Here is a 10,169-nt window from a genome sequence, read left to right as displayed (position 1 = left end):
CACAGCTTGAAGCCCTTTAGGCAGAATGGTTCTCTACAGGACATCCAGTCCCTTTGCCTCCACAGATCTCCCCAACGGGACCTGTCCTGTTCTATTACTTTCTTCTAAGGAGGGGAGCCCCTTCTCTCCCAGTTATCCCTAACAATGCATCATAACATCCCCAGAGCCCCAATGGGCATGGAATCCAGGGTGCCAGGTTACCTTTCTTTTTTTTTTTTCTAGTTTACAGTTATATTTTATACCCCTACCTTCCTCCTGGCACATAAAAGATAGCTGCTCACTGTTACACAGACAACTGGATAGATAGATGATCAGAAAACGGCAGAATGGGGTTCATCTCAATCCTGCTGACTCGACAAGTGACGCTCTGACAGGCAGTTTCCTGCGGTGACGATGTTGGGAGAAAGGAACTCGGTATCCTAAAATGCCTTTGCTCTGAGAATCTACGAATAGATGTGTGGATATGCACGGACACATGCATACTCCCATTTTGGCTTTTTCTTATGCACAGGGCCACACGCTGCAAGAGTCATCTGTATTGTCTCTCCTCAGGTGAGGCTGAAGCACAGGAGCCCCTGCCATCCTGAAATGTGAACTGTAGACCCTCAGCCACGTGGCTTACACACCATGCAGTCCAGTGGCCCAGGGCATCCACTCAGATCTTCAGGCCGAGATAAGCCAAACTCAGAAGTCACGGGATAGGAGCAGAAGCGTTCTCTTAGTGTAAAATCCTGACAGAAAAGACGCAGCTGTCACCCCGTGAGCCTTCATCCATGGGTCCTTATATCCTGGGGAGGAAGTGAGTGACAGTCATGATTGGGGACACCTTGCTGCCCCGCTTTACCCGTCCATATTTGCTCAGTGCAATGTAGGTCCCTCTGTACAGGTCTGACTCGTAGGCGTTGTAGTTGTTTGGAAGGAGGGTTTCTCGGAACTTGCATTCGTCGTGGAAGCTGGGCTGTGAAGATGAACAGACAGCAGAGACCCGGTGATAATTAAGAAGTATCAACCCATGGGGTGGGGGAAGAAAGGGGCACCCTCTTAAAGGCGAAGGGGAGGCAGGATGGGGTGAAGAACTCTGGGAGGGGGAACCAGAAGGGGGCAATATTTGGAATGTAAATAAATAATTAAAAAAAGAAGTGCCCACATACCAGCTGAGTCACTCAGAGGAGGCCTTTTTACCATGTCCCTTCCCTCCCCTTTGTAGAAATGCTGCCACGGGGTATATGGAGAAATGTGAGGGGTTAGAAAAGAAGACACTTCAGAGCCCTCACAGTTCTTCCTCACATGCCCTCTGATACCAGGAGGAATCCAAGGCCAGGGACATAGAGGGACGATGCTTGGCTCCTGTGGGGAGATCAGAGCCGACTTCCAGGTGGGGATGCTTTCTATCAAGTCCTCAAATGAGAACGTGTTCTAACCAGAGGAGGGGTCGGGGTGGGTGGCACCGAGCTAGTGCTAGCCTATAGTGAGAGGTTGCCTGGCAGAGAGGGATGGAGGCCCCTGGCTCTACTCGGTGACACTTCTACTTCCCCAAACAGTGACTTGTATTGTCTCCTCCCCTCTCAGAGCCTCAGTTTCCTTCTTGCAAACTGTGTGGGTGCCAGGGAGCTTGCAGGGTAGTGAGTGGAGGGGCGGAGGAACACATGAGCTCCTGAGACGTCCTTTCCAGGATTGTCCCTTTCCACCTTAGTTTCTGGGTTCAAAGCCTGCAGCCCCTTAAAAAAATAAAGGCTCCTTCTCAGCTTTGACTTTGAGCCCAGAAGGTGAGTGAAGCTTTATAACCCAGACCATTCTCTGGACCCATGTGAGGTCTGAGATAGGAGTCATTTTTATAGAGAAGAAGAACCTGGCACCCACAAAAATTAGGCAGAGAGCTATAGAAGAGTTGCCTTGTCCCTGTCTAGCTTCCATGTGGACGTAGACATGTGCACCTGGGTATGTGCGCGTGCACACACACACACACACACACACACACACACACACACACACACACCAGCAACCCCAGCTCAATGGCTTCTCCCTGGTACCAGAGGCGTTGTCTTTTGACTTCTGAAAGAAGTCTGAGCACCTAGGCTCACCAGCCATGGGGGCACACAGGTGTCCCTTTATGGGGCGGTAGAGAGCCCATCACCAGTACTCTAGAGCCCTTGGGGCAGATGCCTCTAACACCATTAAAACAGCCTCTGAACCCTATGGACATGTTTCCTTCCCAGTAGACTCCAAGCCCCCTCTGGGACAAGGATTCCAGGGATCAGTGGTCAGACTGAGGAAGGCATTAGATACTATAACTGGGGAGGGACCAAAGACTAGGGATTCTCAGTGTTCCGGGGTGTATCGTGTTACTACTTCTATATACAACAATTCACAGCGTCTACTGGATTTTTCTTTTTAAATGAAGATAACAGATGATCAGCAATTCTCCTAGGAACAGATTTTGACGTTAGAGTCCCACATGTGCACGACACTTTTTAAATAGCAAGAATCCCAAACGGGCAGTCTGTATCAAAGGGGGAGTAGTTGTCTCAGCTGTGACCAAGCTACACTATGGGGTGCTATAAATCATGAAAAGAAACCCTTTGGCACACTGACACTGGACTGTCTCGGAGGCATATTACTAAGCAGAGATGCTCAGCTTGAACCCATGTCCTGCAGAGGATCAGGGTTTGGCTCCCAGCACCCACGTGGTGGCTCACAACTGTCCAGATTCAGCGGATCCAACACTCTCATCTGGTCTCCAAGGGCATCAGGCACACAGGTAGTGCACAGACATACATACAGGCAAAACACTCCCTCACTCACATAAAATTTAAAAACACCTTGAACCTCTGTAGTGTGACTTTTCAAACACGGGACATACACTCATGCATGTATAGGTTATTCCCAGAATGGTCCACAAGGAACTGGTCTCAGGAGGAACTCATAGACATCAAGACCATGGGATGAGGAAGTTTCAGTCCTGTGGAAATCTCTTGCATTCTCACCTGCCTTAAATCTGTTTCTTGTGTTATCTACCCACATAAGCAATTTATTTAAAATGGTAAACGAGTTTGGGATCCAAATGGAGCCAGGAGATGGAGGGAGGAGTCTCATTAGACCAGCGGTCTCTGGGTCTCTATCCGTTTTGTTGCCCGCTCCACCTTCCTGCTTTCTCTCTGTTCTCACTTTGTATGACCCTGTCTGTCCCTGGAGAGGAACTTGCCTCGACAGTTTCCAGGAGAATTTATTTCTGATCTGGATGGCGGTTAAGGGAGAGGCTTCGGTGTGCTGTTTGCAAACTGGTAAGAGGAGAGCAAACCGTAGGGTGGAGAGCAGCGTGGAACAGAGCAAGAGGAAGGGGGAGGAGTGAGCCCTTGGGTTGAGAACTATGGACATTGCCCACATCCCATTGTCTAGAATAAGTCTGGCTAAGAAGCAGCGTTTTCAAAAAAACATTCGCATCTTTGTGGGTGCGATTCTGAGAGTTCTGTACCCCTAGAGTCAACCAACCACGGACCAAAAATATTTGAAAAAAATGATTGCATCTGCCTTGAACATGCACAGATTTAAAAAAAAATTCCTTAATAAATTGTTTCCTTAAAAAAGTGCTACACTATCTATGTAGCCTTTGCAGTAAGTATTAAGAATAATCAAATGTCTAAGAGGGTGCACACGGGTCATATGAAGATGGTAGACCATTTTTTATGAGGCACTTCAGCACCTAGAGATTTGGCATTCCTGTAGTCCATGGGTTACTGGAACCAAGTCCCTGAGGATATCAAGAGAGGCTACAATTCACTTTGTTCTCTGCGCAGCAAAAATTTTGCAAGGGCGGTGCTGGGAATGGAACCCAGAGCTGAGCTGATGGTGCTCTATCTAGACCCACTCCCAACCACGCCCCAGCCCTGCTCAGAAGATTTGATTATTCAAATCTGTCCCAATCCCCACCCCCTTTTTTTAATTGACTGCTTTCTTTTCCTTTTTGTCCTTTCTCTCCAGCCTAACGGCTATCCCTGGCCATCCCAGAACTCTCTACAAACAGGGAATGGAAACGAGGGTTCCTATTCTTTAGAAGCCTCCTGCCCCGCCCCTACCTGCCCCGCTCCCTGCCTGCCCTACCTTCTGTCAGTCCCCGACCCTACATGGCATTCGTCAACTCCAGGCTTGTTAACTGAAGGCATTTTCCACAGGACTGCGGCAGTGCCTAGGGCCCAGCCTCTCTGTAGCCTCCATCACACCCCTGGGCTTTGAATTCTCATGGCTCAGGAACGCTGGATCATTGGCTTGGTGAGAAAGGCCCCCAGCCAAGCGAACGCCGTGTTAATAAAAGCGGCCACCGTATATTATTACTTGAACAAATGAAAATAATTCCACCAGATCACATTTCCCGGGCCTGCCACTCTCAAGCGCCAGCGTGACAATGTCTTGAATTCCACCAAATCCATTTGAGAAGAAATAGCCTTTCAACTCCCTTAATGCAAAAGCACTATGGAAAATAGGTCATCCCTGGATGTTCAGGGGGAAAACGCTTTTGGTAGAAATGGTCCCAAAAGTTGGGGATGGGGAGCGCGGTTACCACACCCATTCTCTTGTTCATATGCGGAGTTAAACCATCTCTGTCTTTAACAATCTTCACCCTGTATGTGCTCTGGCCTTCTGTCCCTATTACTCCCAGTCAAATGAGGAGAGAGAGCAGGAGTGAGGTAGCGGGGTGAAGTCAGCCTTGTGGTTTGCAAGGCGCTGTGCTCTTACAAATTAGAAGTTATGTAAACATGGTCTAAACCCTCCAAAGTGCAACGTGTATTCTTCTCAATCAATGAATGGCTACAGAACTACCGTCAGGAGCCGCTCCATGATGCCTTTCTGCATTTTAAGGGGAGTGAGAATGTTGGATTTCCTCATTCTGCTCCAGTCTCCATCCAAGATGGCAAAGAACCAGCACCAGCGACTTAGCCTAAAGTAGAGGGCTGGGGGAGGGGGGGGCTGGGGGGAGGGGCGCTGGGCCGCATTGGGAACCCTGGCCCCAGTCTGTCCCGCCAATACACTTCCCCCACAGTACATTTCTGGCCATTATCTGCAGAACCTAGCACATTAGCTGCAACCAGGCAAAGGAACAGAGCTGGAGACTGGAGACAACCTGTATCTCCAACCTGCAGAGGGAGGCTAGAGACCAAATGTTTCTCCAGACTCTGTGGGACAGTGCTTACAACTTTATAACTCATAACCACTCAGCAGGGTTCCAGGGAAGCCCTACAGGCTCAGTACAGGAGGGCTGCTGCAGAGAGAGCCTAAAACTGCCCTTAGGTCCCACAAGAAGGAAGACCTCTTCGAGGTGCCTTTTCCTTACCCCCTGTTCTCCCACCGGGAGGGCTGCCTTCCCTCCTTATCGGCCCCTTTCTCCTCCCCTCCCCCCACCATGAGAAATGCCATTTAGAGGTTACAGCAGCTGATCTACCGAGGGAGGAGGCAGCTCAGGGGGGCTTAAAGGGAAATAGTGTGAATGAAATCACCACCCAGCAGGAGTCTTCCTGGCTCCTGGGATCAGTTGGCAATTGTTTTTTTAGACTGTGGTAACTGCTGCGGAGGGGTGGAGGATGGGGAGGGGCTCTTCAGAAGCATCTGGTTCCCTATCTGCACACAAAGCATCAGGTGTCTCGGCTGGGGCACTGCTGTCCAATCTTAGCCAACTCTCTGGTCCTGGGGTCTAGGGAGGAGAATCTCCCACCAGGAGCATCAGCTCTCAGGCTACTGGATAAGGAAACCAGAGGGTCTTCTCTCAGAGCAGCCCCCCTTCTCCCCAGCGACAGCTGATTAGTGGTTACCCCAGGTCCCTTGGGACCATTTGCCCAGTGAGTCTGGGGGTCCTGCACTTCAAGAGGGTCTACCCCTTGGGAGCATTTTCTCTGATAGCCAAAATGTTCTCAGTCCTCAACCTCTTAGAACCAGAGATTCCAAGTGGGAAGTGGGTGTATTTATCCAATCTATGTTTGTGACCCCTTGCCATAAATGAATTCTTTTCTAATTGATAAAATATGTTAATTCAGGTGGCAGAAGTAAGTGATTATATAATTTGGGTTTCTAGCAGATTTGCCTGCTAAAATGCCCATTCAGAGTCCTAGCCAGCTGTCCCAGATCTCCCTGCGGAGGGATTCTGGGTACCACTGGGGCTGGCGATAAGAAGCTCTTTGGAGGACCCCACTCTACAGAAGGAGCGAGCAGCCAATTCCACCCCAGTCTCAGGTTGTTCTTACCCTGACACTTTCTCAGAGACTGGTACAAATGGCATCTGAGAATTCCCTGTCTAGACCACATCTTCTGCTGTTCTGGAGGCTGGATTAACTTTAGGCAGAGCTGACTAGATTCCTTGTTCTCCATAGGCCATACAGCCTGGTAGCACCCACACCTACCTGAGCATAACAAACAAACCAACCAACCAAACAAAACACACACACACACACACACACACACACACACACACACACACACACACGAAACACCAAACCCTCAGAACCTAAAAACCCCAGACCAAAAAAACAAAAAACAAAACAAAACAAAAAACCAAAAACCCTGAACTCTGAGTCGGACCGATTGACTGTCTTCATCCCAGCCCTCTGAGCCTCTGAAGCAGGTCCTAAAATTCCATGCATCTAGCAGATTACAAAGTGATGGGTGCACAGGAGCGCCCACAGAACGGTACTGGAGAAGCAATGGTTTTAGCTCACACCATAAGCCAACTTTGAGACACTTGCTCAAAAAGTTGGGAAGTAGACACCCTCTGACTAGCTCACTTTAGTCTTTTCCAGATATCCTTTGCTGAGAGATTTCCCTGGGGACCTAGCACTTGTCCCCGGTCAGCTCTTCCCTTTCTATCCCCTATCTTGTTCCCCCAAGTGACTGGAGAATCAGACTCTATGCTCTCTTCTAGTGCATCTGAGGTTCCTTTCTCTTTAGCCACTGCCCTCTCATGTTTTGGTGCTAGGGGCCGAACTTCCCTGCGTTCCCACACATATGAGATCTACCACTTACTAGATCCAGCTTCCTTACTTCTGTCTAAGACATAAAAATTTCATAGACTGTCTTTCCGACACATTTTGAAATAGGCCATGTTGCAGGCCGAGAGCCCTGGAAGTGAGTGGGGCAGAGAAAACAGAGGCCTTAGAGAACACAGTAAATGCTTGCCCTTACACCAGAGGAGAATTTGTCTCTTAGCATTGGTCCTCCCACAGTGGTCTATGGTGTAGAGAGGCGGGGTCCAGTGCCTTCTGGGAAGGTATGACAGAGGGAGATACTACCATAGACTATGGGATCAGAGACCAGAGGCTGTTAAACTCAGCTACAGTCTCTCATCACTAGTGAAGAGGAGAGATAGGCTCCTTCTACAGATCTGTACCTCTCCGACAGTGTCTCCTGAAGGGGTGTCATGGGGGCAGCTCACCCAGGCTGACCCACAGGCCTGCCTTTCTGGGGGTGTCATGGGGGGCAGCTCACCCAGGCTGACCCACAGGCCTGCCTTTCTAGGCCTCTCCAGTTCAGCAACTCAGACCTGATTATGAGCTTGAATGACAGTTTTGGTCAGAATGCAGGCTTCCCTACCCAAGAGCTCTCTGAACTATGGCTTCTTTAAGGGCAAAGGTCTCGGTTGTGGGTTGGAAGAACTACAGGCTTGTGCAGAGGTTTCACAGTGAAACAGAGGAAGTGTAAGCTTCAAGGCACCTTGCCAGCAAAAGCTCCTTTCGCAGCCCTTTCTAATTCTCAAAAAACAAAACCAAAACAAAATAAAACCCCCTCAACTCTCAGTGTTATATGTTTTCAATGGTGTGACCGGGAAGAACCCAGGAGCATCCCCTCACCGCAGAACTCACCGTTGTGTACAGTCTTCCTTTACTGTTCATGGCAATGAAGAGAGCACTCTTCACCCCGAAGAGGCTCACCACACCCCGTTCTACCGTGGAGATCTCCAGCAGGCCTGACGAGGAAACAGAGAACACACTCTCATGCTCACGTCAACCCGAGTACTTCAGAGGCATCCCGCTGTCCCCCTTCTCCAGAGGCTCCACCTCTCCATCACATCTGTCCTTGATCTAGACAGTCCTATAGCATCCCTACACGACACTAGCTGCATCCGGTCACATCCTGGTAGCACATTCAGTTCCTTGTGGAAAAGTTTTTACACTGGAGTTGGAGATTGCAACGGACACTCAAGCATCTATTTAAGATTAGCTTTGCATCTGGGCTTTCCGTAGATCTGTCACCTGAGGTTCTCGACTTGAAGGATTGGAGTGGGGGTTGGAGATATAGCTCAGTGGTACAGTACTTGCATGACATGTCCTGGGTCCCTGGGTTTAATTCTCAACAACACACACACACACACACACAAGCATACACATACACACACATACACACACACCACACACACTCACTCACTCACTCACTCACTCACTCACTCACTCAATCAATCAATCAATTTTGATTATTTAAAGTCTGTTCTACATCCTTCAACTCAGTCCCCAAACACTGCAGCTACACTGAGCCAGATGGCTTGTCTGGGACCCTACAGCCCTTACCCTGCCTTGGCCAGAATACTGTCAATGCAGGCACCTGAAGCATGGCACCAAGGAGATGCTTCAGACGGGCATTTTTCAGACTACTTGCCCTTCCCTTTCAAAAATGACAGCTGAATAGAAACTCATGGTTTTAACCAAGATAGAGTATCATAACTTATCTCCCCTACCAGAGTAGTTATAATTCTTCAGGAAGACCAGATCTGGACCACTAATACTGGAGTAATTAGGATCATTGATGGAGTTACCTGGGATGATGGTTAAGGACACCAAGATGCAAGTAAAGGTCTTACTGAGCCTGCACCTCTTTCTGGGCAGGGCAGGGTGAGATCAAACCATTTAAACGTTACCCAGCACATCTTCCCTTTAGAGTGCAGCCCCACCCACCAGCATAATTTCCCTTCATCTTTTGACTCTGCTTGTGCCCAAGCCAGCAAGCACCCCAACTATCTTCTAGTGACACTCACTGTAGGGGTTCTCCTCGTGTGTTCCACTGATGCGGCCGTCAGGAGGCACCTGGAGGTGGAAGCCAATGCCCACGTTGCAGTAGAGTCTCCGCTGTCGCTTAATGCCCACCAAATAGCCGCTTTCCCAATTCACACCCGAAATCTCTCCAGCTAGCCCAGCTCGAGACCTGGACAAGAGGGTGCCCCAGCCTCTGGAGTCCAGTAGCGTGCCGTTGGCGCGGGCGCCGGCAGGTGAGGGCACCACCATGCCCACTAGGACGCCTAAGAAGACGAGAGCCTGCAGCGTGCCCTGAACACGTCCTGCTCCCCGGGACATAGTGATGAACAGCCTCTGTCCCAGGGCCATCCACCTTGCCTCTCAGGCACGTGGTCAGAATTAATGGCCCTAAAAATACCGCCCTTCTTGTTTTTCTCCCCTCGGCATGGCGGCAGGGGCTTATTTTTGGAAGGCAGATGAAGGCTGCTGACATGAAACCAAAGCCTGCTTCAGGCACTCGGATTGAGAGCAGAAGGACCCAGGCTGAGCTGTGGCCGGTATAGACCATGGCGTGGGGACGTTCTCTAGCCGGCATGCAGGGCTCTGTCCCAAGGTGATTCTCTTTGATTTGACCTATAGTTCAGTAACCCGGCCCTCCCCTTCACCCATCACCACCCTGACGTCAGCCGGCCCAGCTCACTTACCCAGGGCTGTAACATTAACCTGCTCCTGGGCCTGGCTGCTTCCCCAGACCCTCACCACCCTCTCCAGTCCCCAGGGATTCTGAGAGCCACTGTCATTCCAGCTAGAGGCAGGAATGAAGTTAGCAGAGAGCATCTCTGCGGGAGGGTGGAGCTGGCTGGGGGCCCAGGGAAGAGGGAGGCAGAGGCCACCCAGGACCCAAATTGGGCAGTAGCCCTTGGCCCCACTGCACTGGCTTCCTTAGAGGGCAAAGGGTAAAGAAAGATGGGGAGGGCGTGATGGCAGGTGATGGATGGTGGCCTACAAGTGGCTCTCAAGACCTATTCATGGAAAGAGCTCATGGCAGAGAAGGGCCCATCTACCAGAACAGGGCATATTCTGTATTGGGCATATAGGAGAGGGTTTGTCCGGAGAAACGAGGGCTGTGGAGACAAGGAGGGATGGGTCACCTTCTCCTGCTCACCCTTTCTGGCCATGGTCTTC

At 50.2% G+C, this 10,169-nt stretch overlaps 1 protein-coding gene across 1 annotated transcript; it reads right to left on the bottom strand.

Moving 5' to 3' along the window:
• Positions 1–220: 220 nt before the first annotated feature.
• Positions 221–9,397, bottom strand: Fgf6 (fibroblast growth factor 6). The gene is made up of 3 exons (NM_010204.1): positions 9,008–9,397; positions 7,842–7,945; positions 221–958 (listed from the first exon to the last, which is right to left on the bottom strand). Exons 1-3 carry the CDS (start codon positions 9,351–9,353, stop codon positions 782–784), a joined length of 627 nt encoding a protein of 208 aa, NP_034334.1. The 5' UTR covers positions 9,354–9,397; the 3' UTR covers positions 221–781.
• Positions 9,398–10,169: the final 772 nt, after the last annotated feature.

The sequence above is a fragment of the Mus musculus genome, chromosome 6, assembly GCF_000001635.26.
Source record: "Mus musculus strain C57BL/6J chromosome 6, GRCm38.p6 C57BL/6J".
Classification (NCBI taxonomy): Eukaryota; Metazoa; Chordata; class Mammalia; order Rodentia; family Muridae; genus Mus; species Mus musculus.
This window is presented reverse-complemented; position numbering and strand designations above follow the sequence as displayed.